Consider the following 18628-nt stretch of genomic DNA (forward strand, 5'->3'; position numbering starts at 1 on the left):
CTCCCAATCCCACATTACTGGTATCTGTGTACAGCACAAAGGGAAGGTGATAGTCAGGATACACCAGAATCTCATCTCCTATCAGGTCAAACTTCATCTGTCTGAAGGAATTTTCTTCTCCTTCACCCCATGTGAATGGAGGACCAGAAGTCTTGCCCTTCTTGACCTTGCCCATCAGGAGCTCTTGCAAGCGTGCAGCCATCTTCGTGTAACCCTTCACGAATCTCTGGTAGTATCCCACCAGGCCCAGGAACGGACGTACCTCTTTGATGGTATTTGGCCTAGGCCAGTTCTTGATAGCTGTTATCTTTTCTGGGTCGGGGGCCACTCCCTCGGCACTGACCACATGCCCCAGGTACTGGACCTTAGGTTTTCAGCAGATGGCACTTGGACGGCTTCAACTTCATCCCATACTTCGCCAAGGCTTCGAATACCTCCGTCAGGTGTTCTAGATGCTCTTCGTAGGTTTTTGAGTGTACGATGACATCATCCAGGTATACCAGGATGGTCTCGAAGTTGCGGTGACCCAGGCAACATTCTATTAGCCTCTGGAATGTTCCTGGTGCGTTGCACAGTCCAAACGGCATGCTGTTGAATTCACACAGACCCATGGGGGTGGCAAAGGCGGTCTTCTCCCGATCCTCTCCGGCAACTGAGACCTGCCAGTAGCCACTGGTAAGATCTAGGGTAGAGAAGTAATTAGCAGCCTTCAATGCAGCCAATGACTCTTCAATACGTCGTAATGTATAGGTGTCTTTGTGAGTGATCTTGTTGATCTGCCTATAGTCCACGCACATCCTCATGGTGCTGTCTTTCTTCTTTACCATAACCAGTGGGGCTGATCAGGGGCAGCAACTATCTCAAATGACCCCTGCCTCCTTCATGTTCCTCAACATCTCTTTGGCACATTGATAGTATGTGGGTAGAATAGGTCTATATCTCTCCTTAATGGGTGGATGATTACCTGTGGGTATATGGTGTTGTACCCCTTTCACTCTCCCAAAATCTAATGGGTGTTTGCTGAAGACCTTCTCATATTCTTGTAGTACCCGATAGACACCATGTTTTTGATGTGAAGGTGTGGAATCAGTACCTACAGTACATGCAGTTCTTGGCACCAACCCTCTAACTGATCTTGGGGACTGTCATGTTCTGCCTGCCCTGGTGGGGTTAAGGATTCCACTGCCTGGATAGACCTTTCAGTGACAGTGAATTGTTTGGCAATGGTAGCTTACTTGGGCAATCTGGTCTCCTCCTCCACGTAATTTAACACTCGCACGTCCACTCTTCCCTTCCGGACATCAACTACCCCTCTGGCTGACAAAACTGTGGGCCAGTGCTCAGACTGTAGGGGTTCTACCACTGCCTGGTAGTCCTGTCCGTTAAGGCCTATGGCCACCCGGCACCATATCATCATTTCACTTCTCGGGGGTACCACAATAGGACCAGCATCAATTACCCGTACACTGCCAATTTCTCCACCAGACAAGTTTACCTGTTGTCTCTGCAGGAGGGCTTGGATTTCTCATTGCAGGACCCTCTGCTGCCCTGCACCAGCAGTCTCAGCAATCTGTTAGAGCAAAAACAACACTTCACCCAAACAGTTTTCAATAACATTTGTCCCCAGAATCATTTTAGGGTTCTTATCACTAGCATCATTTTCTACCACAATCAGTCCTTGGTTCTCTAACTCTAACAATCTTTATGGTCATTTCTTTAAACTCAATCTGAGTCACAGGTAAACCGTTGATGGCATTGATGGTAAGGCCTGCATTGGGCCGGGTGAGTTCAGCATCTGACCAGAACCTCTTATACAGTACATATGTCGCGGGCGGGGAGGGGACACTTGCTCACCACGCTCGGGTTTGGCGCTGCTGCTGCCTCGGTGGCTCGAGCGGTGGGCCGGATCCAGGGACTCGAGCGGCGCTTCTCGCCCGTGAGTGAAAAGGGTGGTTTGTTGGGGTTTGGGATGTCGGTTCGTGACGCCACCCACGGTGTTTGGTGAGGTTGGGGCACCACCGCTGCTCTGTACGGAGATCACGGGAGCGATGACAGGGAGCAGCTGGGATGTTTCTCTCCCCTCCGTGGGTAGGGGGATTTTGGTAGTCCCGGGGCCCGGAGTTATTGTCTGTTTGGTGGATTGCGGGGCCTGGCCAGGTGCAGGGTTGCGGGGCAGCGCAGTGCCAGACGGCACGGTGGTACTTACTCAGCCAGTAACGCACACTGAGTCTCTTGTAAAACAAACGGCTGGATGGACGAGTCCCACAGACGGCTGCGGCGGTCACTCCCGGTCGGTTGGCGGTAACGGTCTCTCCCTGCACCGGTGTTATGTTCTTGGCCCCGATGGCTTCCCACCGGTAACCCGCTCCCCAGCGGTGTGTTGGCTAAGGGAGCCCCTTTTGTTGCCCGCAGGCTCTGGCCCTGGGAGCTCTAGCTCTGGCGGTAGCTTTATCTCCCTCACGGTTTGGACGGTTGCCTTCAGTCGGGTCTTTATTGCTGGGAAACCCCAGAGGTTCCGTCGCTGACGGATTTGACCGGTTTAACGGCGACTCCTAGCCTGGTCGGGGTCCGTAGGCCCTGCCGGATGGTGCTGGCTTCTCTTCGCTCCCCGGTCCGGTACCGGCGGGCCACGGTCCTTACGGTTGTGCGTCAATCTGCCTCTCCTGCAGACGGTCACCACCGTCTGCCAACCTTGCTGTATGTGCCCGGGACACGTACCCAGACATGGTCAGTCTGCTCCTCCACTACTACTTCCCTCACTCTCCAACTCCTTGTCACTATCTATCTGACCTTCTTTCCCGCCTCCAGGACTGTGAACTCCTCAGTGGGAGGAGCCAACCGCCTGGCTCCGCCCCACCTGGTGTGGACATCAGCCCCTGGAGGGAGGCAACAAGGATTTGTGTGTGTGTGGCTGGTGTGCCTAACCGGGGTGTGGGGTGTGTTGTTGCAGTACCTGTGATGTCCTGGCTTGTCCAGGGCGCCACATATACAGGATGATTGTTACCTGCGAGCTGGTGTCTAACAATGCAGAAGTAGGAATTCCATCCAAGGTGATGGATATTATGGGTCGTCCTCCTACATACCGGTCATGCCAATCAGCTGGGCCTTGTTGTCTTATTTCTGGGGATTGGTCCTTGGCTCCAGGGGATGCCAGTTTAAAGGACACCTTCTGGCAAGAAGGCTGGCTTTCTGGCACCTACGGCAGATGGGTTGTCCTGACGAGTTGTAGCGGTCGCTGCTCTTCCCTCTAAGTGATGGGGTCCTTCCTCCTCGCATCCAGGGAACATCCCCAGGGCAATCGGCTAGCTGGATCTTCTCCGCCGGCTTGAAATCTGCCTGGAGCTGCATCACCTTGAGGATCCTGGCCATGTCTTTGCTCAGCTGCTGCACCTGGGAACTCAGATCACTTGGAGCACCAGGGAGCGCTACCTGCGTTCTAGTCTCTGCCACAGTTAAGGAAAGAGGCTCCACCCACAGAGGGGAGGTGCTGGCTTGCCAGGACTGGGGGGTAGAGTCAGTGGTCTCAGGGGATTGCAAGGCTATGATGGCCCAGTCTTTAAGAATAACAAAGTTCACGTCTGGGTGCTCCAGGGCCCACAGCTGCAACTGCTTGCGGTCTTCCACTGATTGTACACCCTGCAGGAACTGCTCAACCATCATTTTGTTCCCTTCCTGGTCACTGAGGGGGTCCACAAGTCTTAAGGTTCGCAGCACTGCCTGTAACCTCAAGGCGTAATCTCTGATATTGTCTTGGGACCGCTGCTTGCAGTTATAAAACCCCATTCTGAACTCTGCCTCGGTGTGGGTTTCAAAGGCAACCTTGAGTTTCTCAAATATAGTTTTCACTGAGGCCCGATCGTCATCTGACCAGGTCTCCACTTCCAACTCTGCTGCACCCGTTAACTGTCCCAGTACCACAGATGCTCTTTGTCTACCGGTCATCGTGTACATGTCCAGCACAGTGCAAATGTTCTTTTTAAATTCGGGCAAGGCGTCTGATTTGCCATCATACTGGGGCAGGCAGGCTGCGCCTGGGACATACGGTAAGGTGATCGGCATTATTGGAACGGCCGCTTCGGCCATTGGTGCTGCTTGTGCCACCGGAGCGGGTCCCGCTGCGTTCCCGTCTCCTTGCACTACCGGGGAAGGCGCTGCCACACTTCCATCATCTGATGCCTGCATCTTTCTGTTCCCCCTTGGTTATTTTCACCACTCTCGCGGTAACTGGTGCACCCTGAGAGCTTCCAGGTCAGGTTATTGCCTGCTTTTGCCCACGCTTTCAGGACTAGTAGGCGGGATTTCTGTTTCCGCGCTTTTGGCACAGTGATGGCGCAGCCAGTTTTTCACAGAAATAAAGATGGTGGTAGTTTTTGCACAAAACAGTCCATAAGGCGCACGTCGCCGGGTTAACGGGCCTAGTCCATATCCTGTTCATAGTGCCAGGAAAAAGCTGTGTTGCCCAGGGATTGGGGTTCTCAGTCCCGGGCAGTGTAAAACTGGGGAATGTCACTTTGGTGGGCGTTACCTGGTCCCGTGCCCTGGGTGCTTTTTTAATGGGGAGTATTTACAGGGGAGATTAAAGTCATTGGTGTGACGTCACCTGCGGGTTGCGGTTAGGATAGTGGAACCGCCGCTGCTGAGTTGGTTACTCCTAGTTCTGGTGGTAATGGCAGCTGTGGTGGTAGGCCCTCCGCAGGCAGGGCTGAGTCCGGGGAGATGTATGATGGAGGCTTTCGACGTGGATAAGGGAGACCACACCGTGGGTTGTAGTTAACAGTCTCTACTCACGCTTGACCCTCAGACAGCTGGTTCAGGTCTCTGTAGTTCCAGTGCCAGTTGATGACTTGGTTACTCTGTCTCCGGCATCCTCTGTGTAGTTGGGTCCCCGTAGCATGGAGCAGTTTTGGGCCTGACTGTACCTTTTTGTGGCAGTCTCCTAGTCCGTATGGCGGGCCATGTGGACCCTGTAGGGCTGGTCTGTGTCCCAAACCCTGATCCTTGTTTTACTGCTGGTGCCCCCAGATCTGTGGGTCATTGAGGTCCGTGAAGGTCCCCTCACTGTGCAGGTAATTGACAGGCCGTGTGAAACTGTCACCTGACCTAGGGCCCTGTGCCCTGTTGGTACTCTGGTCCCAGCGATACTCGGGTGTACCTGCCCTGGCGACCAGTCTCCTGTGCCCCTGGGTCACCGTTACACGACCCAGCTCTAGGCACGTCTTTCCACTTTCACTCACTACTCTAGACTTCTGACTATTGAATGCTGTCCCCTCCCAACAGGTTGTCTAGTCCCCTGGTCTGGCTCCGCCCTCTAGGTGGCCATCCCCTTGTGTCCGACTAACCAATTACCCCTGGTGTGGAGTGGTAAATAGGATTTTGGTGGAAGAAACAACAGAAAAAAGGGTTTAATCGCAAAGCTTTCAATCAGACATGAAAAAGCAATTGAAAGAAAAATCCCCAAAAACGGGCCAAGGAACTTACACTGTGTGAGTGACATAAGACCACTCATATAACTCAGCCTCTAGTGCAATGAGTCAGTATACAGCTTTCACACTGGACGCCCTATGTACGGACAACGTACTCAGAATCCCAGCTACAGAAAAAATAAAAAGGAGCGCCAGCCAACACTACTTCTGAGCATATGTATCACAAAGGTACAGTCAGTTTAACTTACTTCACAGGGGGAGAGAGGAATCATGGGACTGCTGCAGGGAAAGGTCTCAGTTGGAGTTACACCAGGATTAGGGGGGGAAAGGTGGATCATCTCCCCTCCTGTGAATAAATGAAATGACATTGTACCTTTTTGATACATAAGCTCTGAAGTAGTGTCTGCTGGTGCTCCTTTTTATCTTTTCTGTAGCTATAACATCCCACAAGGAAGGGGAAGCAGAGAGGAGATTGACACTAGCATCAGTAAGGAATGTCATGGAAGCAGTTGAGGATGGCATACCTACTACTATGGGTAAGTATTAGGGCGCAGTCAGACAGGTGTGTAACACGGACAACGATCGCATTGCAATGCTCAGACTGGTCAGCCACTCTCCAGATCTGAGCGTGAGACCTGCATAGAGATACACGCTGACACACCCGCATCAGAAGAGGTGCTGGCCAGTCTAAGCTCCACTTGTGTTTTACATGGACGATTAAGGGTATGTGCGCACGTTGCTTTTTACCTGCTTTTTACCTGCTTTTTTGCTGCTTTTTCTTCTGCGCTGTTTAATGCCAAAATGGATGTGTTCTTCTATTCAAGCAAAGTCTATGGGAATTTGGGTTTCTTGTTCACACTATGTTGTTCAAAATGCTGCCTTTTTGTGGCAGAACTTTGGTCAAAAACTCAGCTTTGCAGTGCAAAACCCAAATGGCAAAAACAATTGACATGTTGCTTCTTTGAAAAGCTGAGTTTTTGACCAAAGTTCTGCCACAAAAAGGCAGCATTTTGAACAACATAGTGTGAACAAGAAACCCAAATTCCCATAGACTTTGCTTGAATAGAAGAACACATCCATTTTGGCATTAAACAGCGCAGAAGAAAAAGCAGCAAAAAAGCAGGTAAAAAGCAGGTAAAAAGCAACGTGCGCACATACCTTAACTCTGATAAAAATTGGACTGCACTCACTCCAATGTAAAACTATGGGGCAGTGTCCATCTGTGATTCTTTTCTCATGCCATATCAGCATAAGACAAGAATTGCAGCATATAAACCTATAAAGACACTACACTGGCTTAAATACTCAAAATTAATTTTTATTGTGACAAATCAAAAGATTATAAAAAAATCATAAAAATTATGCACAGCAAGACAATGACATAAGGAGGAAAAACAGTACGACCTTGAGGAGTAGATATATTTACATTGCATTGGCAAATAATAAAACAGAGATATATTCAAGAATATCAGGATGTGTATAAAAAATACTAATCACCATTCACAAAATAAATAAGTAGTGTCAAAATTGACACACAAAAATAATACCACATTGATTATGCAAAATCAGAAAAAAAGAAAAAAAGGACATCCTGATAAACTACATTTTACACAAGAATGCTGCCATAGGCAAGTAAGGAAAAATATACATAATACAGCCACATGCTGAAAAATCGTACCAAGACGACACCCTGAAGCGTTTTGGCATGGCTTTTTCCAAGGGCGTATGTGCAATTGCAGCCATTTGGCAGTGAGTCTCGGCTCACACTCACCCATACACGTCTATAGGTGCGTGTGAAACATCACACTGCATTCTGATGTCATCCGAGTACAGTGTGATATACGGCAAGAGAGGCCGTGGAGAAGAGGGAAAAAATGCTCCCTCCCTCTCCTCCCCAGTTGTGATCCGATCGCATCAGAGACTGAGTTGAAGTTCATTAGCATATTTGAGCCCACATATAGCCCATCTATATATAGTGTGAGCCCCCACATAGCCCTTCTATATACAGTGTGAGTTCCCACATGGTCTCCAATATAGAATATGAACCACCTTAGTCTCGTGAATAAAGTATGAGCCCGCACTATATGGTAAAACTGATGTATCGCTGTGATGCCTCAGGTCGGTACGAGTTTGTAGATACCAAACATATATAGGTTTACTTTTATCTAAAGAGTTAAAAAAAATCAGAAGTGGCACACTTTTTGAACCATTTTCTGCAACCCGTAGCGTTCTAAATTTTTGGGATCTGTGACTCATCGATAGCTTATTTTTTGCACCTCGAGCTGACGTTTTTAATGGTACAATTTATGTGCAGATACTACATTTTGATTGCCTGGTATTGCATTTATGACGCACTGGCAAAACCAGGTAGTCACACATAGGCCCCCGCATAACACCTTCCCTCACAGGGTTACACACAGCTGTCCTGAAACCCTAGTCATCTCCCCGAGGGAAAGACAGGCACACCAGTGGGCGGGACCAGGCAAAAGGAGAATGCCCACCTAGGAGTATGGAGAGCCCGGGGCGGGAAAAACAGTCAGTTTGCAGTTAAGTCAGAGTTTAGTCGGTAGCTCAAGTGGAGTCCAGATCTGTCAAGGTCTGGAGTTCAAGTTAACAGGCGCCGGGGTTGAAGCCCTGATACACTGGCTATGTGGCAGACTGTGGTCCGTGTCTAGCAGGAGATGGGAAGATGGCAGCCGGAGATCTGAGGTGGACCGGGGCAGGGTTGGAGCCTGCCGGTACCGACACCGGAGAATCAACCCGGAAACCATGAACAGAGGGGGTACTTGGACCCTGAAGCCAGGACCGGAACCAACGGCCTAGCTAATTAACAAATTGAGGGCAGGATTATAGGTCCTGTCCCAACCTAAGTCCCGAAAAGTGACAACCACCAACAAAGGGATAGGGCATCCGCCAGGGCCTGGTAAAACCCATGGGTCAGCATCAACAGGCACGGTTCCCAACAATAGTACCGGGAGCGGACCGCCGTGTTCCATACCAGGAAGTCCACCACATCACAACACAGTGCAGAGGAAAGTGACACAGACCACCAGCCTGGGTGGGAGACCAGAGTACACCTGGCTGCGGCAGCCGGCCACCTTGCACCTTGGTTAATCACTGGACTTGTCTGATTTCTTTAACCGTGAGTAAGTAGAGACTCCCTGGTCTGACCAGGCGTGCCGACTCTTGCCATCACCGTCCCCTGCACCAAGTCACCGGGTCCCGAGGCATCCATCCCTACCCACGGAGGGGTTAACAACCAGCTGCTATCCAATCGCCCCAGGTGTCCCACAGCAGCAGCAGTGGTGCCATACTTCACCACACACCGTGGGTGGTGTCACAGACTGACTACGGCAAATCCTGTACAAATACGTCCCCTTTTCATTTGGGTCTGGAGAATCCCTCTAGCCACACTGCGGGTCTGCATCCGAGCAGCCCGGCTGCTACTGACATGTGGGTGGTACACATTTTGCGAAAAATTTGCGATGACCAAGAAACATAATTTTGGCGTTTGGAATTTTTTGCCGCTACACCATTTACCGATCAGGTTAATTTATTTCATATTTTGATAAATCATGCATTTCTGAATGCGACAATACCAAATGTGTGTATATTTTTTATTTTTTTAACCATTTAATTTTCAATGATGCGAATGGAGGGTGATTTGAACTTTGAAGGGGGTTTTTTATATTTTTTCATTTTTTAAAACTTTTTCTTTACTTTTTTTTATTTTACTTGTACCACTAGGGAACTATAAGGATCAGCAGTCTGATCGCTGATTCATTTCTGTTGATCAGAGCTGCTCTGCCGCCAGTAACAGGAACTACGTCATGTTAGCCACAGGAGTCATCACATGACCCGTCGCTACCATGGTAATGATCGGCTCCCCATGATCGCATCACGGGCCTATGATGGTGTGGGGACAGGCTATTTTCCCCACATGGCCATTTAAATTGCGCTGTCAGGTGTGGGTGTATCACGGATCTACCTGCACCTGTTCAGAACAGCAGACATGTGCAGGGATTGCTGCTCTCTCACCACAGCAGCCGGTGGTGATTACCCCTTCATGATTTAGGCTATGTGCGCACACTGCGTTTTTTTGATGCTGGGTTTTTGTGCGTTTTTGGCCGATAAAAACTTACCCGCGTCGAAAAAACGCGATTTGGTGCGTTTTTGGCTGCGTTTTGCTGTGTTTTTGATCTCCGTGTTTTGCTGCGTTTTTCCAATGCATTGCATGGGCGGAAAACGCAGATAAACGCAGGAAAGAATTGACATGTCCAATTTTTTTTTCAAGCTCAAAAACGCAGCTTAAAAAAAAGTTGTGTGCGGACAGCAAAAATCAAAACTCATAGACTTTGCTGGGGAAGCAAAGTCATGCAGTTTTGAGGACAAAAACGCACCCTAAAAACGCAGCGAAAAACGCACTGTGCGCACATAGCCTTAGGATGTATCGTTATGTCCTCGGTCATGAAGGGGTTAACTTACAGGTGTCTCACTATGTGTGTGCACCATTGTGAATAAAAGTAAAACATACCTAACTGCAATTATGCAGCCAGCGTCGTCATGCTAACCATAGTTCAGGCAGCCTAAATATACTGACATGTTACAATCAGAGATGAGCAAACCTGTGGACATTTGACGAACCAGCACATACTAAAAAAAAAAATCGAGTTCAGCAGCTGAACTTGACTCTGGACAATGGACTCCATACAAGTCAATGGGGAGGAGACATTCTAGGCTGTAAATTGACCGTAATAGGCGCTGGTGGGGCTACAAATGGAAGTTAAATGGTACTAAGAGCAGGATAATTATACATACCATGTTTCCCGGAGGATCAGACTGCAATCAGACTCTTTTCCAGGCCTGTTTATTAAGGTTCATCAATACTCACTAGTTACCCCACCCTCTGTGCCAGGGTCTGTGATTGGTTGCAGACTGCTATACACGCCCACCCCCCCCTGTTTCCGTGTTTGCAATTAGTTGTAGTCATTTTGCTGACTGCAAGCAATGGTAGTGTAAAACAAAATAAATAAAGTTTTAAAAAACAGGCTACAGTCCTCACATTTGAGCTTCACTGTGGCTGGATATCAAAATAGAAGAGAAAAAAAGGCATAGGCTCCCCTTGTGAGAAGGTGACATCAAACAAATGTTCACCAGAGGTCATACCCCATTGCCCTTAATCTAGCAGCAGCTTTAACTTTCATAAAGTAAGAGTCCCGTTGTGACTATTGGTGAACTAAGTGACATAACCTGCTCACAGCCAGGTCATCTGTCAGCTGTCAGTGATTCCAGGAGCCTGCAGAGAGCAGACATGTTTTCCCTCTCTGAAAAAGAGAAAAAGAAACCAGCTCACTGTGATGGGGTATGCGGCAGAGCAGTAAGGGATGCCAGGCCAAGGAACAATCCAAAGGGCTTTATTGAAACCACAAAGATAAAGCACCAAACAAATATAAATCCTTAAAGTCTGCAAGGAGTCCATATCAAAACAAAAGATCCAGGGGCACCTCCCGGTATTCCGATGCCAGGGAAAATATGGCAATGGTCCTTATATGAGTTCCTTGAGTCCAACAAGGTGAACAACAAAACGCAATCCCACGTGGCCACTGATCTCCAATCTGTGACAGTCCATACACAGGCTCTAGGATCCAGCCTCAGCAATAGATTCTAGTCCTTCTCCAGCCGAGATCCAACTAACTGAACTAACATGGGTCTCATTGTTCTTCTCTCCTGGGATCAGCCCCTTAGGTGGGCAGAAGAGTCCAACTCCGCCTGGACACTTGATACATGAATGGACTTTAGAAGTCCTGGCTCTTTCTTGTTTACCAAGTTGTGGATTGGAGAAGTCCCATGCTGAGAAGAACAAACAATCCCCCACCAGTAGTACATACAGGACAGTCAAGGAAAGACAGACTATTACAACATGAGCACAGGCGGGGGAGGGACACACTGTTACACTCACCTACACAGGTGCACGGACCCAAAATCTTCAATCATATGCTCGAAGATATGGTAGACAGATCGAGCACTCCAAAAAAACCTCATCTTTATTCCATATAAAAAATAAAAACTGAACAAGAAAAGACAGACATATGCCGAATCTGGTTTACACGTTTCAAGCAAAAAAACTCTTAATCATAACCTGCAAAAATCATGGATCTTTTATGTCACAAATACATAAAACCCAAATGTCTTTTCACCCGACCCAAGCAGTGTTTGTGAAACAGAATGAACCTTATTCCATTTAAAAACCACTCGCTAGGCCAAGTGAAAACATATTTGGGCCACTCAATGAGGCCTCACCATGTTGATATCCTTGCGTACTATAAATTTTCCACTTGGTTCTTTAGTAGGTTTTATTGACAGGCTCCATAGTGGGGCACTAAACCCCTTTTTAATTGAGGTGGTGTAGTGAAGAAGGTTAGACAACAATGCTCACTGTGGGGAGTGGTAGACAGGGAGTCATAGTAGGACTCAAATGTAAGACTCTTGCATAATACTACTAATATTTGTTTGAAAGTCATTGTTCGGTCTTGTCTTAGCAAAGTCAACAGAAAACTATGCCAACTTTAATCTTCTAGGTACACTCTCATTCCCACATCTGTGATTTTGGGATTTGGAGGCGCACCGTTGTGGGCTGCAAAATGTACATATCTGACAGAAAATGGAAATCGATATGCTGAGAAAGTTGGAAAGATTGGGAAAGATATTGTCAATCAATATTTTGGACTTTTTTTTCTAATATTCCAATCATCTGGAGTATGGGGAAATTTAATCTCATCTTTAATATTTGGACAAACACCAGATGCAGGTAAAAATGTATGACTCAATATTGAAATTTATAGAAATATACAGTTGTTTAAAGTAAAATATAGAATAGCAGTAGAAAATGGCATAATTACTGTATACATGTGTTCCATATAATTACTTAAAGGAAACCTGTCACCAGATTTGGCGACTGTAAGCTGCGGCTACCACCAGTGAGCTCTTATATCCAATTTATGTATATCAGCTCACCGTGTACACGCTCACTCCTGGCCTCTCCCTGGAGCACGGACAGGCACTGCCACAGCCCGATATTGCAAATAGAAGAAAGAAGGAACATCCATCTCTTCAGGCGAGGAAAGCCATGGTCTTCATTTTAGCATGCAGACAACGGACGACATGACCAGCACAGCACTACAGGTTTCAGGTGAAACAATCACCCTTAATCATGATGCTGGGAAGGCGGCACTACAAGGTTTATATACAATTACTGATTGACAACACAAGTGTTTAAATTACTTGAGCACCAGACATACATGTTAAAAGTATTTTTTATTTTTTTTTTATATATAATACAAGTAAATAATCAACTTCTTTAATTCTAACATGCTGTATATAAGAGCCCAGACCGCTGTGTAGAACGTAAAAATCACTTTATAATACTCAACTTATAGGCTGTGTGGTGCAGAACGGTCGGATAAGTGTCTCCGTTCTCCAGTACCAGCGCCTCCTCTTTCGGGCATCATTGTCCTCCTTCTTCTGAAGCCTGGATGCATGATGTCATGCACACTAGTCGGCATTAAGGTCCCGCACAGGCACACTACAATACTTTGATCTGCCATGCTCAGGGCAGATCAAAGTGCGCCTGCGCAGGACCTCAATGCCGGCTAGTGTGTATAATGTAAGATGCGTCATTCACCCTAGCTTCAGAAGAAGGAAGACCAATATGACCAAAAGATGAGCCGCCGCTATCACAGAACGGAGATACCCATCCGACCAGTCCACCACACCACCTCTTAGGTGAGTATTACAGAGTGATTTTTTATGTTCTACACAGTGGCCTCAGCTATTATATACACTATGTAATCAAGCAGAAGTGAGTTTTTATATGCAGCTACCAAAGAATGTGTGCATGGTTGTATACATTTAACAAAAATCAGAAAAAGACCAAAAAAGATTTATTTTATAATACAAAAGTCATTTTCATTATAGTCAGGGAAAGGTATCAAACAAGTTGCCTTACAAAACCGCACACATAGTTCTTCAGTTCCCCTGAGGAAGTGCCAGCAATGGCATGAAACATGTAGGGGTGGTCCTGCTATCCCTGGTGGACGTATATGCTTTGGAGCATTATTATGGGTAAGGTCTGGTGATTCTCCACAGTGCACATATACTTTGGGCATATCCTTCACCTATTTTACTGCTGCAGTGTTTCTTGCAATTGTACTTTCATGCATGATTATGCTTAGAGGTGTTTGTTTGCTCTTGATGCACTGTGGTTTATTCCATTTCCACTCCCTTATACCCCTATTCTAGCTACTTATTTGTCCACTATTGAGTGCAGGTCCATTCATTCCACTACCTCTTTTATCCCATTGACCTTTTCTATTATGTAACTATGTGTGCCGTTTTGTAAGGCAACCTGTTTGAGACCTTTTTCTGACTATAATAAAAATGACTATTTTGTATTATACAATAGGTCTTTTTTGGTCTTTTTTTTATTTTTGTTAAATGCATACAACCGTGCACACATTCTTTGGTAGCTCCATATAAAAACTCACTTCCGCTTGATTACAAACTATTTTTGAGTGGCAGCATGTTTTAACATGGGTTTCATGTTTTTTCTTAAAATTGTATGGTTAATCTTATATACAGTTTGTTAGAATGCTGGATATAAGAACTCACTGGTGGTGGCCGCAGCTTATAGTCGCCAAATCTGGTGACAGGTTCTCTTTAAAATGAAAGTATTTATAAACCTTATTGCATTCAAATTTATTGTATTGTTTCTTGTTGTTTATTTTCCGTACTCTAGCATTGATACTGTAACAAGACATTGTTTTCCTGGATTTTAAAGGTAACTTGTCATGATGGTAACAGTATCTGATCTGCAGGTAGGATGTAATAGAGCAGAAGGAGCTGATCAGATTGTTATACCACTTTGAGGGAAACCTTTCAGTAAGGGTATGTGCCCACGCTGCGGAAAATGCGCGGATTTTGCAGCGGATTTCCCGAAAATCTGTAGCTCAGGCACTTCCCAGCCATTTCTATGGCATTTTGGAAATGCTGTGCCCACGCTGTGGATTTTTCCGCAGCGGATTTTGTGCGGATTTTGATCCGGAAAAATCTGCAACATGTCAATTATTGTTGCAGATTTTCATCCGGATTTTGGCTTTAAAATTGGGAAAAAAAAAAAAATCTGCACCAAAATCCGCATCAAATCCGCGGCGATTCCGCGGTAAATCCGCGGTAAATCCGCACCTTTGAAAAGGTGCGGATTTTGCGGGAAAGCTGCGGATTTTGATGCAGAAAAATCCTTAGCTACATTCTCCCGTGGACACATAGCCTAATACGTTTTATTCATTGATGTTCCTAGTGTTTGTACTATTGAGTGGGTATGGGGTCCTATTCAGGCTTTGACAGTCATCCATATATGACTACGCATGCAGACATTTTTATCAATTAAAAGTAAGACCACCCACTGGACTCACATGCATAAAAACACCAGGTATTTCAATTAATAAAATACGCTTTATGCTGAATCTTTTTTTTCCCACCAAACCTGCAGTACTATCATTCTGCTCAGCACCTCCTGAACACCTTCACGTTCGGCCGATTTTTCTCTTTCCGTTTTTTTTTTTCGCCATTCTTCTTCTGAGAGACGTAACTTTTTTATTTTTCAGTCAATACGGTCATGTGAGGGCTCATTTTTTGTGGAACGAGCTGTACTTTTAAATGAAACCATACGTTTTACCATATAGTGTACTGGAAAACGGCAAAAAAAATCCAAATGCAGAAAAATTGCAAAAAAAAGTGCGATAGCACTATTGTTTTTGAGATATTTCATTCACTGTGTTCACTATATTGTAAAACTGATGTGTGGGTGTGATGCCTCAGGAAACTGCAAGTTCCTAGACACCAAACATGTATATGTTTACTTTTATATAAGGGGTTAAAAAAAAAACGTCCGAAAAAAGTGGCGCACGTTTTACGCTATATTCCGTGACCTGTAGCGTTCTCATTTTTTGGGATCTATGTCTCAGTGATGGCTTATTTTTTGCGTCTCGAGCTGACATTTTTAACGGTACCATTTTTGTGCAGATGCTACGTTTTGATCGCCTGTTATTGCATTTTGCGCAAAAGTTGTGGCGACAAAAAAACATCATTTTGGCGTTTGGAGTTTTTTTGCCGCTACGCCGTTTACTGATCAGATTAATTGATTTTATATTTTGATAGATCAGGCATTTCTGAACGCGGCGATACCAAATGTGTGTATATTTTTTATTTTTTTAACCCTTTAATTTTAAAGGGGGGTGATTTGAACTTTTAGGTTTTTTGTTTTTTTTCAATTTTTTAAAAACTTTTTTTTTTACTTTTTTTTAAATTATTTTAGTAGTCCTACTAGGGGGCTATAGTGATCAACAATCCGATCGCTCTGCCCTATCTGCTGATCACAGCTACACAGCTGTAAACAGCAGATAAACTCACTTTTTGCTTCACTGGGCTGCGGGCCGAGTGAAACTGAAAGTAATTCATGGCAGGTACAGGAGTCATCACATGACCCTGTGCTACCATGACAACTACCGGAAGTCACATGATCACATCACGTGACTTCCGGTATCGGGCGGTAAGTAAACGTTTACCACGATCGCGATTTTAATGGCACTATCACATATTGACAGCACCATTTCAGAAGTTAAACGGCACGGGCAGATAACGATTCTGCTCGTGCCTGGCAGGCACACATCTCAGGTGTGAAAATCAGCTGACATGTTCACCGATCGCGGCATGCTGCCGGCGGCAGACCACGGGCAGTAACATTATGACGGCTAGGACGTCATATTACTGCCCGCGGTCGTTAAGGGGTTAAAGGGAACCAATCACCAGGATTTTCATATATAAGCTAAAGCCAGTGCTGTATTGGCACTATCAGTTTGATTCTCTACATACCTTTAGTGGTCAGCTTGGATGTTTAGGTTTTTAAACACAAAAAAGTAAAGTTTATAAAATGAGTTGCTTATTGAGTGACAGCAGCTGAGGACCAGATGATTTATTCACAGTTATCTCCTCCCCCTGTTAGAATTAGCATAAGTATTACAAAAATGACTCACTTTGTATCTTGTTCCAGGACCTGTGTGAGGTCATACTCATGTGACCTGGTGTCTAGGTTTGTTGGCTGAGACTGAGAGTTACACAGTGGTAGGAGAATTGTCTTCCAACAGCACAGAGTATTTCAGGAAATAAATGTTGAGATATTGTATTAGGTCACAAGTTGGAAAGTGGAGGTTCCATCCACAGCAAGAAGTATTTCAGGAAATGAATGTAGAGATGTTGTAGTAGGTCACAAGCAGTAAAGTGCTGGTTCCAACTGCAGCACAGAGTAAACAAAAAGAAAAAAGGGGAAGCTCACCACACTGTATGTGGCAGTTTTAGACCATGAAATGGGAAATGGGTGCCAGATCCTCTAGTAAGGCGTCGACCAGAAAAGTAGAAATAAAGGAGTGAAGGAATGACATCTTACAAGAAGCAATGAGTAAAATAAAAAAAATATTTATTCAAAGCATTTTAAAAACACTAAAAAAACTGCAGCATGTTAACACCTGACGCACAAATAGACGGCCTTAGTCATAGTAATGGTTACAAGATATGATTAACTGGTTTCTAAATGCAAATACACCAATGGACAATTAATCATTAATTATTTTTTGACCGCCCATTGGTGTAGTTGCATTGAATATCTGGTTAATCATATCTTGTAACCATTCCTATGACTAAGGGGTTTTTTTTTGCACCAGAAACGCATCAGTGTTAACATGCTCCAGCTTTTTTAGTGTTTTTAAAATGGTTTGAATAAATATTTTTTTACTTTATGCCGTTCTTTCACTCCTTCATTGCAACACAGAGCACTCAATGTCAGGCAGCAGCTACAAAAGCAAACAAGATTTTAGGGTGTATAAAAAGAGAGATTAGATACCGTGATCAAAACATAGTGTTACCCCTCTATAAATCACTTGTAAGGCCATATCTGGAATATGGGATCCAATTTTAGGCTCCACATTTTTAAAAGGATATTAAGAAGTTGTAGTCAGTTCAAAGGCGGGAAACTAGAATATTGCAAGGAATGGCAGGCCTCCCATATGATGACAGGTTGAAAAAGTTGGATTTGTTTAGCTTAAAAAAATAAATAAAAAATGTCTCAGAGCAGATCTCAGTTATATGTATAAATACATGTGTGGTCAATACAAAGGACTGACACATGACTTATTCCTTCCAAAGGCAATACTAAGGACCATGGGGCACTCACTGTGAGTAGATCCAACAGCAGGGAGACGAAACGGCCGTCGTCCTGTGGAGGGACTCGCATCCAAGCCACCTCCCGCATTTTTACCTGCACCTATGGAGAAAATCGTCTAAATAAAAGAAATTGTTTGGCATAGCAGCTGTTTGCGGTCGATTTTTCGTCTCCCTGCTGTTGGATCCCCTAGCTGTCTGCTACCGACCAGCACGCTGCGCCTGAAACCAGCGCCACATGATAACCATCAGCACGTGAGCCACTGAACCAAAAGGTAAATTGAGGGCAGGCAGTGCAGGACTTGTTCTCGTTTGGCTGCACTCACTGTGAGTAGAATAAAAGTGATTCCGACAGCTAAATAGGAAAGGGTTCTTTACAGTTAGAGCAGTCAGACTGTGGAATGCCCTACCACAAGAGGTAGTAATGGCTGACACTATAACAACTTTTAAAAATTCTAAATGTTATAGTGACGGTTCTAAATGATTTAGTGAGAAAATATACAGTTGAAACCAGAAGTTACACTATCTAACAAGACACATCTCTATGTTTTTCTCACTGTCTGACATGAAATCAGAACAAACCTTTCCTATTTAGGTCAATTTAGATTATCAAAATTATTTATATTTGCCAAATGCCAGAATAATGAGAGCGAGAATGTTTTAAAACACTTTTATTGCTTTCTGCAAAGTCAAAAGTTTACATACACTAAGAGTACTATGCCTTTTAAGAATATGGGACAGCCCATATGATGATGTCATGTCCTTGGAAGCTTCTGATTTATTTAGGTTTATTGGTAACATTTGAGTTAATTAGAGACAAACCTGTGGATGTTTTTTAATGCACACCTGAAACACACGACTTCTTTGTGTAGCGTCTTGGGAAAGTCGAAACAAATCAGCCAAGATCTCAGGAAGAGAATTGTGGACTTGTACAA

General features: G+C 45.2%; 1 protein-coding gene across 2 annotated transcripts in view; it reads left to right on the top strand.

Annotated features, from left to right (window-relative positions):
- LOC142295128 (protein unc-93 homolog A-like) overlaps window positions 1-18628 on the top strand; it is a 592827-nt gene that overhangs the window by 167968 nt on the left and 406231 nt on the right. For both annotated transcript variants that reach the window (XM_075338196.1, XM_075338195.1), the window contains exon 3: window positions 12002-12231. In XM_075338196.1, coding sequence (XP_075194311.1) covers window positions 12002-12231 — 230 coding nt within the window. The remainder of the gene's footprint in view (window positions 1-12001; window positions 12232-18628) is intronic.

This window comes from Anomaloglossus baeobatrachus, chromosome 3 (genome assembly GCF_048569485.1).
Source record: "Anomaloglossus baeobatrachus isolate aAnoBae1 chromosome 3, aAnoBae1.hap1, whole genome shotgun sequence".
Taxonomy (NCBI): domain Eukaryota; kingdom Metazoa; phylum Chordata; class Amphibia; order Anura; family Aromobatidae; genus Anomaloglossus; species Anomaloglossus baeobatrachus.